Here is an 18052-nt window from a genome sequence, read left to right as displayed (position 1 = left end):
AACCATTGAAATTAGTGGGAAGCATACGTGACCGCAGTATTGTAGGTATTTTGTTGAGGAAAATTTGACCCTTTGTGGCTAAAATATTGGAGATCCTCGAGCTATTTTTAAAGTTTCCTACTTAAAATGATAAATTAGTCTTATTTAAAACGTAATACATCAGACTGTGACTATTACAGATTAATTTATGCCCTTCTTCTTGTCACCACTCAACATTATTTAATTTGGAAAATCGCGCCCTCACTACATAGGTTTACTGAATTAATAATGTTACAGATTTAAATTGAAATGAGCTACTATGTAACTGGTGAATGGGAGGTCATGATTTAGTTACCTGATTTAGTTACGTAATTAATTAACAGAAATCAAGTGTCGGTGTCAATGTTACTTGGCATTATTTGTTTCCGAGAAAACCAAAGTCCATCGATGCAGACTTAGATGATGAAATTGATAATGTAATCATCTAAAATGATTATGGACATTAGCATTTAAAACCAAACAACAAACTTGGGATTTAAAAAAAGTCGCATCAAGGAAACTAAAACCGGCTGAGACGGGAAAACCAAAAACGTAGGTATTGCTTATAGTTCTGCTGTAGCATATAATACTTCAATAACAAGCGTCGGAATATAAGGCTTACCTCTTTGTTTTAAAGATGAATGTTGTTTGAGCGAAGTTGCTTCAATAACTAACTATACAAAATTATCTTGTTTACGGAGTGTTCGCCAGAGTGAATCGCGTTGAAGTGAGGCAAGCACACGTCCATGACTTAAATGCGAAAATGATTGAATAAAATAACTCAACCGAACATAAAGTGTTATTTTAAGTTCATCAAGAAGACTGATTTAGTTGTGATCCTCATAGTGTTTAGGATAAGACAATGGCCTTAATCGGTAAGTATTTTATATCTGAATTTAGACAACACATTTTTACTGAGTTTATAAATTAAAATCCTGTTATTCTAGCCAGTTGACATGTTGACTTAACTAGTCCAGTTTCTAAATGTTTGTTTTAACGATCTCAATAGTTTGATGACGCATATGAAATAAATTGTCTGCTTATAAATCAACAATATTCATTAAGGATAAATTCCAAATATTCCATCACTCCCACTACAATCTTGAGAATCGTTTAAGACATCTTTACCTATAGCAATTATACAAATTCTTGTAGATTCTATCGCGAAGAACTAATTTGAACTTTTATTTCTTTGTAGCAATAATATTAGTATCCAGTTTAGGCTTGGCAGTAGAAGCACAGTTCACAAACATCCCACTGGGACCTTTTAATCCTGATCTTATATTCTTCAATAATGATGCACAAAGATATTCCATGAATGTGTTGCCAATCGCAAGCCGTCGGCAACAGGATGTGGTGGATTCTAGAAATGACAATTATGTGCAAGGAGCATACAAAGTGCCGACTCCAGTAAATATGATACCAGATACTCGAGTCGGGCCAGCCCCTGTGAATGTCAACACCCTTCAAAGACCTAGTGGGGATTTGACACCTCCAGTTTATAGTCCTGATAACCAGCTGTTTTTACCACAACAACAACAGCAAGCACTGCTGCAGCAGACACAAACACAAGCACAACAAACACAGAACCAACAGCAAGCACAATTTCAACAATCACTACCAAAAGTGGAAGAGAGATTTGGTGGAGATTCAGATAACAAAACTAAGAATGTTGTTCAAAATGTTCCACCTGCGCCAGTGGATTATGTGTCTCTTGCTGTTTCAAAATTCGGAATTGATATTATGAAGGTAAACTTGTTCATTTAATTAATTCATATTTTTAATTATTAATTAAGTAAAATAAAAAAACACGAAAGAAATAATATAATTAATGGACAATCATGTAGATTAAGGTTAAAGTGTCACTTTTAATTGCCATCATTAATAATAGAAACCACCTTGTCAAACCCCAGGTATGATGATCGAGTAGTTAATGTTGTGATAAAGCTATAAAGAATAGGCTCAATTCTTTTAAACTACATCATTTCATTTTGTGATAAAGTCGTAAGGGATTGGCTCATTTTAAGAGCTTAGTAAAATTTTAACCATGTAAAGGCAGGGCGGGTTACTACATATTAAAAATTAAAATAAGGTCAAATTTTAAGCGGGCTGTAGCTGTATTTTAAGCCAGCCAGTATGTCATAGCATCATTATTTTATCTTATACGATTTGTTGTTTCAGAAAGTTTTCTACCAGGAAGGCAACATAGTCATCTCTCCTTTCTCCATTGGAATGTTATTGGCTCTCCTGCAGCAAGGGTCATTGGGCGTCACCCAAAGGCAAATCTCCCATGCTTTGCAGATGTCACCGAATGACGCTGCTGACGGGTTCAGGAGGTTGGCTGACAACCTGGAGGTAATTTAGAGACGTTTTAAATGAGATTGATCAATGGTTATCACCCAAGGCAATAAATTCAGCAATGAAACCTTTGACACAAAGTGTACAAGGGATGCATCTCATACTTTTTGGCAGCCATTGCCTCATACTGGTCTATTTTTCTATGCAAAATGTACCTATAACTAGAGATGGGTTATACTAGGTAAATTTGATACTAGGTGCACTATTTATATATAATTATATTGTAATTTAGCATACTTGACGCGACTAGTGCGGACTAATCCACGTAATATGACTTTAAAATAGGTACAATTTTCTTTGAAAAGATACAACCGTAGTATGAATAATGCAATTTGAAATTGAATAATAATTCCTCCCTTCATACTTCAACAGGCTTAGGACTTGCAACTTAAAAGTTGGCGTATTTAAAAGATATCAATTTAATAAAAATATTTACATATTTTTTCTTATTTACATGAATATAATTTGACTACGTTTGTGTGCGTTTGCTTCTCGTCGCGCTCAAATTTGTTTGGTCAGACAGAGACGGAGTGAATCTCTACGTTCGCACATAAGCTTAGCGAGAAATACTAGGTGCGCGTAATACACGACTACGGATAACGCAATAATAACCTCTATTACTTTGATGGTAGGGTCGGAAATCGTGTAATTTATAAAATACTAGGTGGATCAAGTATTTAAAAAATTGGAATAGGTGCCGCCTAGAACGGTAAAATACCTAGTGTGTGGATCTGTTCTAGTAAATACGTCTCATCTCTACCTATAACCATTTACGCTGGCACGGAGCCAAAAGCTCATAAGTTATGTTTACACTTCAATACGTGTTAACGTCACTCTCCGTTACTGGTTCTGGAAAGAGAATCATTTCTGATGTCGATGACATTTTGAGCTCAGCAAAAGGATATACGACAATCTTTTTGAGACTAACCAGTGTGGTTTTACTTTTCAGAAACGCACCTCAACGAACATCTTCAAGGTTGGAAACGGCGTGTTCTTAGACAACGGTTTCAGCGTAAATCCCTCGTTCAAACAGATCGCTATTAAAGACTTCAAGAGTGATGTGACTCAGATAAAGTTCTCGAGGCCTGCGCAAGCGGCGCAGAAGATCAACAATTGGATAGCTTCAAAAACGAACGACAAAATCACACAGCTCGTCACACCAGGTAAACTATTTGCATTATTGAACGAGTTATTCTAGTTTCTGTTGATATGAATCCTGATGTTAAACTTGTTAATAATATCCTAGCAGATTATTATTTGCAGCATAATCTAAATTAATTGAATTTAAAAGAAAAAACCCGCTTCCTGAACTAATAAACTCAATCATTCAGCAGTCACAATGAATCAAGCAAAAAAGACATTGAAAAAACACATTCAAATTGTAGACACCACGTGTACGTGCACCAAGAACAAATTTTAAATAATTAAGAGTTTTTTTTAAACTTACCATAATACCATCATAGATTTATTCAAACCCCGCTTATTTGTAGTATTTATAAGCCCTTTCCAGGGCATTTATACACGTTCCAAATACCTATAGCGTGAAAGGACATCACCACATAATTATAATATCAGCTGGTGCTTGAGAACTGGCAGAAGAAACTCAGTCACCTTTGTTAACCATGTTTAATGAATTTTAGAATCCATCGGGACCAACATGCAGATGGCTTTGGTGAACGCAGTCTACTTCAAGGGCTTGTGGGCGGTGAAATTCAGGCCGGACTCGACGATGCCAAGAGACTTCTTCATGTACAACGGGGCAAAGAAGACTGCCAATTTTATGCGCATGCGCCGATACTTCAGAACTGACTTTGATCCTAGCATTGGCTCGCAAATTCTCAGTCTACCTTTTGAGGTATGTTGCATTAAAACGTTCAGCTCTTGCGTCTTTTTAAACAACTAATTGATGATCCCTATACCTACACTTTGTTCTATGCCTAAGATAGGGGGCTGCCCTTTGCCAAACTTTAGAGACTGATACAGGTTTACACTTAAATAAATCTGAGGTGGAATTGTGTAAAACAATCGTAACCATTTGACAGTTCATAACGTTCGATAAAGTCACGCCAGTTCTATAAATATCAGCAATCCATACCCATAAAGATACGAGCTTGCAAGATCAGTAGGTGATGAACCATAATTATCTCCTAATGTTCTTTTAATTTAAAATTCCAGGGAGAGCACTATACCTTAATGATCATCTTGCCATCGGAGACGACCAATGTAATGTCAGCGGCTGCAGCGCTGACGCCTGAGAAACTGTTGTCGTATCAAAACTACACGCCGAAGGAAGTTGCGCTGGAGATTCCAAAGTTCACCGTCAAGTCTGATACGAACCTCATCTCTGTTTTCCAACAGGTAAGTTGAACTACGTTGTATAGTAAAAGAAAGCATATTTGCTGAACAGTAAATTTTTACACTGAGGCCAATTCCTCAGTTGTGCAACTGCAACATTTCAAAGAATTTTGGATTTGTCTTAAAAGTAATTCATGTGATTTCTGGTTAAATTCATAATGAGTATTTAAAATAGGTATTTGCTGCGTGATGGGTAAAATCAGATTTCATTGTGTTACAACTATGATTTTTGCACTCTTAATGATTTCAGTCGTAGTCAAGAATCGTTATGTCATTATCACTAGATAGTCAAGAAGATAATATAAGTTAAAAACTTTTTATACTTTTAAAGTACCTACCTATCTAATAATTCTTCAACTTTCAGCTCGGCATCATCAACATCTTCAGTCCTAGCTCAGAGCTGACTGGTCTCGGTAACTACCGCGAGTTCGCTCCTCAAGTCTCCTCCGCGCTACATTCAGCTCTGCTGTCCATCGACGAGCAAGGAGGCACTGCTGCAGCAGCTACTTCTTTCGGTGTAGTGGCTCTATCATACGACGACCCATCAGTCATTTTTAAGGCCAACAGACCATTCTTAGCTGTTCTATGGGACAGACAAACCTCATTGCCACTCTTCATGGCTAAGATCGAAGATCCAGTATCGTAAGTTGAAGGTGAATCCTTGCCAATAGTTTTAGATAACTCAGCCGATGATTTCGGCGATATTAGAAAGTGTGAAAGACCGAAGCTTATTTTACTATTGATTAGTCTGAGACTATATTTATCGTCAGATCTGATGTATAACTGTTTTTAAGATTGGGGATAGTGTAAGAGTGTTTAATACTGAGATTGATTTATTTGTACGAGTCATATAGTATACAATACTTACTAAACAACACTTATCGCATTTCTTTGTTATAAAATACAGAACAGGGAATGAAGAATGGAAATGATTGGTAACATTATTGTAACTTAAAACTAGTCTTAAATATTAAATATAATACAGTAATTTATAAATATGCAGTTTCATTATCTTTTGAGCTTTCTCTTGAAGAGGTTGATGATGGGATCGTCGGCGAATATCCTTAGTTTTCCACTGTAATAAGATTCAATTTCTTGGAGAGTGACGCCTTCGGTTTCGGGGAGGAAGAAGTAGAGGTAAATGGTGCCCATGTATGCAAAGCCAGCGTAGATGGCGAAGGCTCCCCATAGTTGAATGCTGGTCTCGAAGTTTATAAACGTTTTGGAGCCAACGAACGTGATGAGGTAGTTGCCTGCTGCGGCAATCCCTTGGGATGCTGCTCGACTCCTGAAATAAAAGAAAAATACATTGATACATTTCCGCATAGCATATTACCATAGTTAGTAAAAAATCAGGTAGGTACAAATATTATGGTAACTACGTAAAAGATTTATTGACATTATGCGCAAGCAAGACTGATTTAAAAGAAATCTTAATACCTAGTAAACAAATTTTAACAGACCATAAATTATTTTACGATCAATGAAATGGCTTTTGAAGAAAATTAGATCACCTTATTTTACTACGTAAGATACCATACTATTTGAAAGAAAAGTAGTGTTGGAGTTTTGCTATAATCGAAGTAAAAAATATTTTTTAGATTTGTCATGATACACAATACTACTCGTAGTACATATTATTTATTTCAAATTCTTTATTGCGTGCGTTAACAGTAGGTATAGACATTCGTAATCAGAACTCACCTGAATGGGAACACCTCTCCCAATAGCACCCAAGGTATACCAAATCCAGTGAACACAGTCAGTCCGTAGAAGAACACCAATGGGACATAGCTGACTTCCGTAGGGAAAGTAGAAGTGTCGTAGGAGAACACAGAAGGGTCTAGATTGTTCTTCGCGTAGATGCTGAGGGCCATACAGCATAAGGCTGAACCAAACATGGCGGAGATGGCCAGCTTGCGTTTGCCAAGGATCTTGATGAGGCCGATGACGAGAAAACTCGTGATGAAGGTGATGATGCCTATCATCAGCTGAAATTAAAAAGTATTATGGTTAGGGAAACAATTACGAGAACTAGTGAACTTAAAATACTTATTTATTCTAATGCGGATATAAAAAGAAATTATATCTGTGTCTGTGCAGTTATTAAGTTAGGTAGTTATCATTTTTAAAATTAGAAAATTTTCTCCTATAAACACAAAACTAAATCGACGCTAGTATAATTAATAATCTTACACAAGGTGTACTGTTTTATGTATAACCTGTGTATAATCTTTCATTGCAATGTAAAATGTCAGAGATCACCGAGTCATATCTAGTGGTATCTGTAGGAAATATGTAGATGTAACTATGCCAGTAAGATTCGGTTTTGTCAATGTAGGGGGATCGAACCCATGACCTCTGGCAAAGTAATTCGGACTTTTAGTTCGTCCGTTCTTTTCAGCCAAATGACGTCCACTGCTGGACAAAGGCCTCCCCCAAGGCTTTCCATAACGACTGGTCCTGCGCTGCCCGCATCCAGATTCTTCCCGCGAGCTTCGCCAGATCGTCGGTCCACCTAGTAGGAGGCCTGCCCACGCTACGTCTTCCGGCTGACTTTTAGTACGTACCACAATATGCTTTCCATCATCAGCCATGCCGAACGCTCCACACACGTTGACCATGTTAGGCCTGATTGGGGTTAGACCGCTCATGGTGTGGAACAAGAAGTACATGATGACCAGGGTGAACGGCCTCAGGGTCTCCTTGGTCAACAAGACGTATTTGAACTTCAGTAGGCCCCTGAAAGAAATATGCGATGTTTTGAACGGAACATAATGATACCACTGCAACATGTCACTATTTTTGGAAGTTATGTTGATAACACAGGTCAACAAAAAAAAATTTTTTTTTTGTGCATGGATTTTACTTATTATATTCTGATTATATAAGCAAATGTATATAAAAAAGTGCGATTACAAATCGAAAATATTTGCTTTTTAAGAAGTTATAGCGATTTGAATTTTCCATCTTCATAGTAGAATGACTCTCAAGATGCACGTCACATTCTCATTGGGATGTATTTATAAATAATTATGGGGGCTTATTCGCAAGAACAAGGGGCACGCTTTCATCAAAATATAGTGGGATTTGAGAAACGACATTACCAAGGCCAGTATACTAAAAGCATTATAGGGTTAGATTTTTATGAAAAAAATCTTCTATGGAACATGACAGGAAATTAGAACTTTTCATTTTTAATAAATATTTGGACTCTATTTTAATTTTTCTCTTGTGAGAATGAATCTTAAATGGATGTTTGTTATGTTTTAATAATTAGAAAGAATGAAAGAAAGAAAGAAAAAAATATATTTGGCAACAAATTACATCATCTCTATGTTCATGTTTCATACATTCATTGATATGAATTTTTCTATTTTTTACACATAAAAGCAAATTCAGAACAATTTTTTGTTGTTATTCTTGTTTCTAGGTTATAAAGCAATAAAAATAAGCTATGCATAACCCGTGCGCAAAAATACTGTAGACAGTTGTAATTGATAGCTTACAATATTATTTTGTTAAGAATAATGTAAGAGACACTCTTGGAAAATTAATATTTATTTTTTATTTATTGATAAAGAGATACAAAGTATCATTTTTCAAAACAGAAACATGATTTTTAGTTTTTGTTGGAGTCTATGAATCCATACAAGTATTGTAGTAATACCACACCAGACAAACATGGATTTTGAATCACGCAAGATTGAATTACCTACGACCACATTATTTTTATCGATTCGAAAACAAGTTTTATGTTTTCGTCTAGACACAGATCACCGACTTTTAATTGGCCGATAGTTGGGTTGGGCCAGATTCTAATTTATATGCAGAATCGGTCGTTACCAAATCGGTGTAATGTGCGCACTTTCATACATCTCTATACTGATTAACAGCCCGATCCAACTATCGGCCAACTAAAAATCGGTGGTCTGCGCATAGGCTAAAGAAAACTCGAAATTCAAACTCAACCCACCTCTTTATAAAGTTCATTTTGTAGTGCTCGCAGTCCTTAGTCTCGTCTTCATCAGTCTGGCAGCATATAACGCAGCGCTGCAGGTTCTTCGTATAGACCACCAGTTCGTTGAACTCGTCCCGGACGTTGTCTGGAGTGGTCCACCCTCGGAGGTAGCAGAGGGACTTGAGGGCGTCTTTCTCACGGCCCTTGTAGAGCAGCCATACTGGGGTTTCGGGTATCTGGTGCATTAAAATTAGACGTTAACATGAAATATAATTAAGCAGCTTCTGATGTCTAGTGGTAAGATCACCTGTCTCAGACACAGAAGTCCAAAGTTACATTTCCAGAAGGTCCTAGGCTAGGGCTTGTTTTAAGTCTACCTGGCTAGTTATCACCTCACCTAAGTGTCGCCATAACTACAATGTGAAGAGTAAGAGCTTTCTTGTGTTAAGATAAATTGAAGGTGATTATCCTATGTGGCTGAGGGTTTCAGGAGAAGTTCGCTTTCATTCAGGTAAAGAGCTTTTCTATGGTGGAAAAAAATATACCCACTCAAGTTCTAGGTAAAAAGTTACACAATATTTTGTTTGTCTATAAACCACGGTACCTAATGATCTTTAAGAATCCCGTCACGGGATATCCTTAATGCTTCTTACTCAATTACCTACATAACGTCTTATTACGCGACGTATACATACTAGGCTATTTTAAATTAGATCAGACAGTACCATACCTAAGTATGCATTTTCGTCGCAAAATAGCAAATACCTACTTTTGCAGCTACATACACTTTTTGTTCATTTTGATAGCCTTTTCCTGCAAACATTCCAAGCACTTGCTTGATTTACTGAATAATAAACGATGACTAAAAGGCAAAATTTTCTTAGCTTTTGATTCTCCACACTTTACACGATTAAGCATTGCAGTCTTTTGCTTACATACTCATAAACGTTTCCATTTGACCTTCCAGTATCAGCACCAGCTTAAACAGGCTAGCACATGCTTCTTCTTCATTAGACTCACCAGAAGTACAAACAGCATAGAAACCACAGGAGCAATCAGACAGATCAGCGCAGCAGTTCTCCAGTAAGACACGTTCCCGAGTAAGTACATCAACATCACTCCAATTGCTGTGCAGAACTGCGTCACGGTGCAGAGCGCGCCACGGATCGATGGTTCCCTGTGGAGTATACATTTATTTATTCATTTATTCCAGGTGCTGTAATGGTATAGGTATGTAAATAATTTGGTTTATAGTCTGCGTGAATGGAAGTACAGGCAACTGATTTATCGAATCTGGGGGCACGGCAGTGCCCCCGCCAAGTCGAGCAAAAAATTGTCGATTCCCATGGTGTTAATTCCTGATGACGCACACATATTATAAGAAACTTCAGATGATTATTATAAGAGAGTTTTAGATGTTATTATCTAAACATCTATTATAGAGTCACAGCAAAACCTTTAATTGGTCAAACGTACTTTTGACTGAAAAAATCAGCGAAGAGTACTGAGTAACTGTAAACTTGTGAATTACAATTATAGTTATCTGTTTTAAAATATAAAAAGAACCAGAGTATAAAATACATAGGTAGAGTTGGTACTAAGTTTCTCACTCTTTAGTCTTTTGAATGATGTCTTTTAATAAGCAAAACATTTTAACGATGTGAAAACCCAAGGGTACTTTATTATTAGCCTCTAGAATCCAACAAAACAGACTCTCTGTTAGTTCGTTATCAGGATAGTGCTAAGTAATTTTACTTGGTAATAGGCAGTATACTTGCTTATGTAGGTAAATAAGGACTGTAATTCACCAGAAAATGATAAAATAATGTTTTTCAGGCAATCATTACACGTTTTTGGCTAAAATACTCGTATGTTTTCGATGAGTCGAATAATTGTTGTGAGTAGTTTTTTTTAGATTCTAATTAAAATAATTAGGCATCCGGCAAATAGAGGTGAGGCGTAATAAGAGAAGCGCATGTAAGATTAAAAATACATGGGTCTTCAAGATAATAGAAAACTTTTTTATAAAAAAATAAATAAAGCGTCTTTATAATTAGAAATTGATCGTCTAATTTTAAAACAATATCTAGTCTGTGCATAGTATTTTATCTTCTAAAATAGAGATAAAAAAAATCTATGACAAATAACACACAATGACACATAAATATTATGTACCCTACAGAATCCTTGAAACAAAGAAAAACGCATAGTAGCATCTTTTTGACTTTGTGTCCAAAGGTGACCGAACTAAACTCAGCACTAATTGGTCCGCCAGTAATTACGTATGTAATGCGTATGCTAAGCAAAAGCAATGTGTCAAGGTTTTAGAGAACACTTTCGTAACTTTACGTGTAAAACCATGTATGTGTCATCCTTCTTTCTAAGATGTTCCGTAAAATACACCTTACCCTACTTACTTGGTTTAAACTTAAGCACAGATTCAAGTCAGTGATTGAACAAAAATCGAGTTTTGCAAACTTACGAGTACCTACCTATTATCGAAGAAAATTCTACCCATTTGACATGATTTCATAGTGGTGGTCTTTTTGTCAGAGTAGCTAGTTCAGCATTCCTAGAAGACTTACAAAATTATTACTACTCGTACATGTATACTATGTGCATTTTGTTTAGAAAATTGCAGATTTAAGTATGTGTTAACTAATTACCCGATAAATTATACTAACAAAGTCAGAGACCGGAACCGATCTCTGTCAGCTAATTCATTTTGGTATATCTATGAACCAAAGTGGTTCATTAAATCTATCATCAAGGCTACATATGAATAGACTAAACTCGTCACCGTATGAAAATGGTCGTGTTAACCAAAATTTGATTCCAGTGTAAGGAAATGATGTTGGTAGTGAAAAAAATATGTGACAAGTCCGATACATATGAGCCACCTTACCAGAACCATCTAAAGCACTGTCTAAATGTATAAAATACTTGGATACCTACATAATAAGTAGGCTAAAATATCACTTGGCCCTCGATTAAATATTGAACTATATCCGGAGTATTTTATTTTATTTCTTTACAATGTAGAGTTCATAGATTAGCACAGATGCAAAGTTCGAATCTAAAATGTAATATTTGACAAAAAACTCACGTGATCTCTCCAACATAAGAGTTGATCGGGGCCTCCATCAGCCCCGTCCCGAAGCCAAGTAATCCATTAGCAATGAACAGCATAGGCAAGTTCCAGGAGTAGTACATCAAAATCCACGCCACGAAGTGGGGCACGTTGACTATGAAGGTGGCCTTTTTGCGTCCGAAGTAGTCCACTATAGGCCCTGAGATTATCCCTCCAAATGGCTGCGTGAGGTAGGATATACTGCCTGGGAAGAAAACATCAATTATGGATACAGTTCCAGGGATAATACACGGAGTTTTAGTCCAGGTCCTCATCGGTAGCAGGAAGGCGCTGGGTGCAGGCCGTTACCAACAGGTCAATGTGGATATCACTGGGGGAGGCCTTTGTTCAGTTAGTGGACGTCCTATTGCTGAATAATAATGATGATGATGATGATGATGTTCAGCAGATTGGTCTGATGGCCTTAAAACCCAAACAAAAAGGAGACAAAAGTGACAAAAATGCATCTCAGTTACTCTTGACTTTTGCCTTGTCACCGTTACTTAAATTTTATGGTTTATCATACGTTGCTAACTGGTCTGATACCCTTGGGATCTTGGACTTTAAAGCGCTATCGTAAGTGAGAGACTGGTTTACAAAAAATAAAACTTGATCGAGATTCTTTTATTTTTCAGTGTAGTATCCAAATTCAAATCACCTCTTTTTTGTCATGGGTAAAAATAAAGTGCATGTCTTTGCTGGATAGATGAATACATCCACGGATTAAGGTAATCGGTTACCAACAGGATGAGTACTCAAGGATGTGTGTCAACATAAAGATCAATGACCGGCTTCCTAATTGTATCCTCAGTTATCGCAATCGCTTCATAGGTACACTTCTGTCCATTTCTGTGGCAATTCATGTTACTGTGATAAATAAGTCTTTATGAGCCAGTGATGGATGTGTTCAAAGAAATTGTGACAGTTTTGGGTTAAACAATTAGCGCGCGGATAGTTAGGGACAGTTGCAGAATGATAGTGTTTATAGTATCGATTGAGAGCTCAGGTGACCTACTGGAAGCATTATTATCTTGATTCTATTGTAGGTATGTTACATTGTTGATCTTTTGATATACGACACATACCTGGTCTATATTCTACGGTCTACGTTAATGATGTGTTTATTTGTACAATGATGTGGTGATTTGCACATTGTTTATAAACAATTATTTAAACTTTTACTGGTTAAAGGTTAAGTCGTTTGGTAAATATTAATTAACAAATCACTGTACACAAATATGACAAACCTATTAAGAAATTCCAGAGAAACAAATAAATAATGATAATATACAAAACAAGCGGCCGCCCGCGACTTCGTACGCGTGGATCCCGTTTTAGCCCCTTCATCTATCTTACGCGGCTTAGATTTTTTCATACAAATGTTTTTTCCCGCTAACTCCCGTTCCCGTTGGAATTTTGCAATATCCTGTTGTAACTAAGCTTTAAGTTTACTAAGGTACCTGCATGCCAAATTTCAAGCGTCTAACTTAAGCGGTTTAGATTTTTCATACAAAAGGATTTTCCCGATATTTCCCGTTCCCGTGGGAATTTCGGGAATTCCTTTCTTAGTGCACCTCTACGGTACCTAAGCTACGTCCCTTCCAAATTTCAACTGCCTACGTGTAACCGTTTAGGCTGTGCGTTGATATGTCAGTCAGTCAGTCAGTTTCTCCTTTTATATGTATATTTAGATATAAGATATATATTTAGATATTAAAAATATTAACATACCGAACCACGATGCTTGGTTTTCTGTCAACGATAATCCTTCTTTGGCGTTGAGGAGGTCTGGTAAAGCTATGGTGCTGAAGCTGATAGCCATCCCCAGGTCTAGGAGAAGAAGATTCTGCGACATACATGCTATGACCTGGAAACAAGATAAGCATTTTATTAACATCTGTTATCCCGAAGCAGTGGTAGGGTTAATACTGGGACGTGTAAAAGTGCTTTTTAAAAGCCTATTAGAAAAAATAAATGAGTTTTATGAATTTTTATCGTGCCCGCGTCTTCGCTAGCGTAGGTTTCGAATCGTCATTGTATTTTAATCGTGCGTGCATCGCAGCATGAAAAGTGATTGTTTCACCAATTTTCCCATGTATACTTTCACCCCTATTTAATTTTCAAGTTTTAATTTCCGCGACAAATAGTAGGTATACCACCTAGCCTATGTCCTACTACAGTCCTACTCGGAAGTTTAATCTATCATTGTAACAAAAATCAAAACACAGACAGAGTTAACCACTTTCGCATTCACAAAATTGCTATATTATTTTTAAACAATCACACACATTTACTAGTCTAGTTGTCATAATATCTACCAGCGTTTTCACACGGGCGCGGCAGACTATATCTAAAGTGTGTCAAAATCTAAACATATTAGCACATCACTAAAAATGGAAATATGTACATTTTAATATTAGATATCTCAGGTCAAAGGTCAAAAGGTCCTCGACTCTTGGACAGTTAAAACCGGCAGTAGTACAGTTAACTGGGATTAGGGCAAAACAGAGATCAGTCCATAATCTATGTTATGATCATCATCGCCTAGTGCATTTTTACCGAAATTGAGCTTCAACGGATTAAGTCAGGCTGTTTACCTACGTGTTCACCCATTGCCAGGAGTATACCAATTTTTGGAAAAAAAACATTGCCAAATTTAATGCACCAAGATGCGGGCGATCCAGGACCGGTCTTTGTTGAAATACTTGTAGAGGTCTTTGTCCTTTACCTGTCTGGCGATATAACAATTGGGGTATTGCCCGAGGCTGTGCAAGGGCGAATGGTGGCTATTTTGACCTAATGTTTTAAGCGCCACACAAATGGGTATGTGTATGGTGGCTATTTCACCTAATGTTTTAAGCGCCACACAATTGGGTAAGTATGTATGGTTTTCGCTAATAACCAAATAGCCAAGTGCTATTGCACATTCCGGTTTTATTATGATTATTTAAAGGTCAAGACCTCCAGAGTTGATTTGATAGACGACTTACAATAAGGCAAACCGGTTTAAGTGCTAATCAGATTTCCTATTTATCAATTGAGGTATGTCTCAAAATCATCAGCAGTTACTTGCACCTTCGATCTTATAAATAAGTAGGCACATAAGATGGCACTGGACCTAAACCTTAATTTAAGGTCGCCATTATTTTGTATCTAAGAATTCTAATGCTTCCAAAATACGTTTTTAATAACTTCAAATGTGTTTCGTGAAAAACGTTCCACTTAAAGATGTTTTAATGATTGAAGACACCATTATACCTACCGAGGAAAATTTGGAACAGTGCCTTTTTGTTTTAAACAATTGTGTTTCAAACCGTAATAGAATACAGTCGACATGCCTTTTGCATACTTAATACAAGTACTATGCTAATTTAGGAAAAAGAAATGATTTTCGTATTTGAATGCGAATTGCAATGTTTTCCAGCATCCTTGGGTTTTTTTTTTATTATCTGTTGTTGTTGTAATTTAACAACATCCTGTTAGAGAAAGACATTTTTGTCTAGTTCTTGTCTAGTCTTAGGTAAGTTCTAAAAATAAAAAGGTGTTTCATACAATTTTTGTAAAAACTAATTTATATCATGAACTTTATACTTTAAGCACCTGTTGGAAATTAAAGGAATGAGCATATTTGTAAGACATACGAGCAGGTATTTAGGATTAATCAAAGAAAATGTATTAGGATAAATAGATGCGCCAATATTATCATATTATTATGTTTTTTTCTATGGCAAAACTTAGCTTCTAGTTTAAAGATCTGCCAAAAGTTAAAATTTTTGGTTTGCCGAAGGGTGAGAACGTTAAAAGTAATTATTACCTAATTCTTGTAAACTGCTGAGTATTTTGTGTGAGCAGCGCATTCTGATAATATCCATAGACTGGTAAATCACATAAAGTATGCAAATGTGTAGAAATTCGTGACTACAGGCCTACTTTTATTAGATATTTTGTCTACGATGAATTTTATCGTCAGGTGAATTAGAAATTGGTCACGTTTTTAGTTATTTGTGCTTAGACGCATTTTATTTTTTATAAACAAATTGAACTACACTTAGTCTAAACTATTAACTAAAGTTCATAATTTTAAAATGAGGATAATCGTACAACATGGTTTGACTTCAATAGTAACATTTTTTTATTTTTCCTTATTTTATGATCATCTCACCAACTATCTATGCTGATACAGGCTGCTACTGATTGACCAAAATCTAGTAAATCTGGTTAGCTATTCTTAAAGTAAACCGAAATCAGTTGACGTCCCGTGGTTAAATGATGAAGAAACTCAGTATACTGATTAAAATTAAATTATTCAAATGTACAATAGTGTTTCTTGGACAATAAGCAGGTAATACCCAATTCTGTGCTGATGGTGGGATGACCTTAGCCTTCCTGTAGCATAGGTAAATAAATTACCCAATTCTAACGTCAGTTCCCACACTTTTATGGTAATAATTTTGATCAGGTTTAAAAATATGTATGTATCATATTTATAACATACATACCTGTGATGAAACGGATCTGAAACGGCTGACGGTCTGGGGAGCTGGTGCCCCCATTTGCATTTTCACCACCATTTTTGCTATTTATTTATAAATTTTATTTTACAAACACACGTATATTACGAGTAATAATACTCGGGCATAATTAAATTAATCACAGATTAAAAAGTAATTTAAAAACTTATAAAATACTGGCACATAACTATCGTAATGTTTATGACATTTAAATGATCGCAATTCAAATTTTAAATGATCGCGGACGCGTTTGCTCCGTGCACCGTGGTTTGGCGACTGATACGAAAACTTTGAAGGCAGCAAATCGGAAGTATGCGCACGCGCAGTTAACGAATGTTATTATCACTAACGTATTTACTTTGCACTAGAAATTCACCCCTTTGTGTAGTCAAGTGTTTAAAATTTTTATCTAAAAATTCGAGTTCAGCGAGTTATGCTTACTCGAGTAAAGATGGTTCCGTATAAATCCGAAAACCTTTCCAAAAACAGTGTACCAGTGTGTAGTGTGTTTGCACCTGGTATTAAGTGAGATGTAGTCTACATAACTACCTACTTCACTTTTTAAAAAGCAAAGCTCTATAGTCTGGCAAAAACAGTTCTCGTGCACAGGCTAGGTGAAAACGAGGGAGATTTTTGGGGAGGCCTAAAGGACAATGACCAAAAGTGGTCCAAATGTCCACCACTAATGAGACCTATATTAGCTTATAGTCCATTAAATAGAGATTAATTTTCAGTATGGGACGAAAAAAAAATAAGCTGTCAGTAAAAAGTTATGACTGTATGAAAAATTGTAGTAGTTTACGCGCTAATCTCAGGAACTACTGGTCTGATTTGAAAAATTCTTTTTGTTATGGATAGCCCATTTATCAAGGATGGTTTTAGGTTATATAACATCACCCTACAACCAATAGGGGCGGAGCAGTAAAGACAAATGTTGTAAAATTGGGAAATATTATTCAAAACTATTTTCACGCGTACAAAGTCGTAGGCACAGCTAGTCTATATATATAAAAATGAAACCCGTTTTCCGTTGTCACGACATAACATGAAAACGGCTTGACCGATTTGGCTGATTTTTTTTGTAGTTTTCTAATACTCTGTACAAGGTTTTTACGGAAAAAAATATAAAGAAAATCTCTACGCTAAGGCGGTACGAAGTTCGCCGGGTCAGCTAGTATAATATACACCGTGTTACTTTGCATTCTTGCCATATTCACAGAGGTAAAAGTAGGGAACAATACCTATTATTTAAGATAAACAAGAGACTCCCATAAAGAAAGTACACTAAGTTTTTAGTAAATTTGGTTTTTCAGTACAAATTGGAATAAACCAATTTTGTCTCGCACGTTCTACAGGTGCAAGTGGAATAAACCTAGTGGGCGTGGCCTAGTTCTTATTAATCTGTTGTTTTATGGCTCTGGGTACCAGCCTTTTTATCCAGTCATATTAATTATTTTAAAATACTCTTCAGTTGATTTCAGATTTTCCTTTCTACTTTACGGGCTTAGGACCGTCAAAAATACGTAATAATAACATTGTTCCCTATTTTTAGAAATTATTAAATTAAGTATGAAATGAAATCACCTTATTCACAATTAATTATTTATTTATAAGTTCCTACTTACAAAGTTTACGTACTGCAAAGCAAGTGTTCAAAGTATTCTCAGTTCTGATGAAGGCACAGTCTAGCACGGCGAAGCGTAGGTTTTTCGCTTTAGT

The 18052-nt window shown here is 36.2% G+C and overlaps 2 protein-coding genes across 2 annotated transcripts; one reads left to right on the top strand and one right to left on the bottom strand.

The window, feature by feature from the left end:
* The first annotated feature begins 711 nt into the window (after positions 1-711).
* LOC135081480 (leukocyte elastase inhibitor-like) lies at positions 712-5727 on the top strand. The gene is made up of 7 exons (XM_063976189.1): positions 712-893; positions 1217-1767; positions 2200-2373; positions 3326-3539; positions 4017-4231; positions 4552-4734; positions 5096-5727. The coding sequence occupies exons 1-7, from the start codon at positions 881-883 to the stop codon at positions 5375-5377; spliced, it is 1632 nt and encodes a 543-aa protein (XP_063832259.1). The 5' UTR covers positions 712-880; the 3' UTR covers positions 5378-5727.
* On the bottom strand, positions 5547-16627 carry LOC135081484 (facilitated trehalose transporter Tret1-like). Its single transcript, XM_063976196.1, has 8 exons — positions 16322-16627; positions 13554-13689; positions 11799-12027; positions 9713-9869; positions 8708-8928; positions 7302-7473; positions 6436-6722; positions 5547-6019 (listed from the first exon to the last, which is right to left on the bottom strand). Exons 1-8 carry the CDS (start codon positions 16391-16393, stop codon positions 5740-5742), a joined length of 1554 nt encoding a protein of 517 aa, XP_063832266.1. The 5' UTR covers positions 16394-16627; the 3' UTR covers positions 5547-5739.
* Between the last annotated feature and the right edge of the window lie 1425 nt (positions 16628-18052).

Source organism: Ostrinia nubilalis, chromosome 20 (genome assembly GCF_963855985.1).
Source record: "Ostrinia nubilalis chromosome 20, ilOstNubi1.1, whole genome shotgun sequence".
Lineage (NCBI taxonomy): Eukaryota > Metazoa > Arthropoda > Insecta > Lepidoptera > Crambidae > Ostrinia > Ostrinia nubilalis.
This window is presented reverse-complemented; position numbering and strand designations above follow the sequence as displayed.

Coding starts and splice junctions, on each gene's coding strand:
- LOC135081480 (XM_063976189.1), top strand. Junction 1,768..2,199: donor TCGGAATTGATATTATGAAG/GTAAACTTGTTC, acceptor TTGTTGTTTCAG/AAAGTTTTCTACCAGGAAGG. Junction 3,540..4,016: donor CACACAGCTCGTCACACCAG/GTAAACTATTTG, acceptor AATGAATTTTAG/AATCCATCGGGACCAACATG.
- LOC135081484 (XM_063976196.1), bottom strand. CDS start 16,393: ATGGTGGTGAAAATGCAAATGGGGGCACCAGCTCCCCAGACCGTCAGC. Junction 9,870..11,798: donor TCTTATGTTGGAGAGATCAC/GTGAGTTTTTTG, acceptor TATACTCCACAG/GGAACCATCGATCCGTGGCG. Junction 8,929..9,712: donor CTATGCTGTTTGTACTTCTG/GTGAGTCTAATG, acceptor TTAATGCACCAG/ATACCCGAAACCCCAGTATG.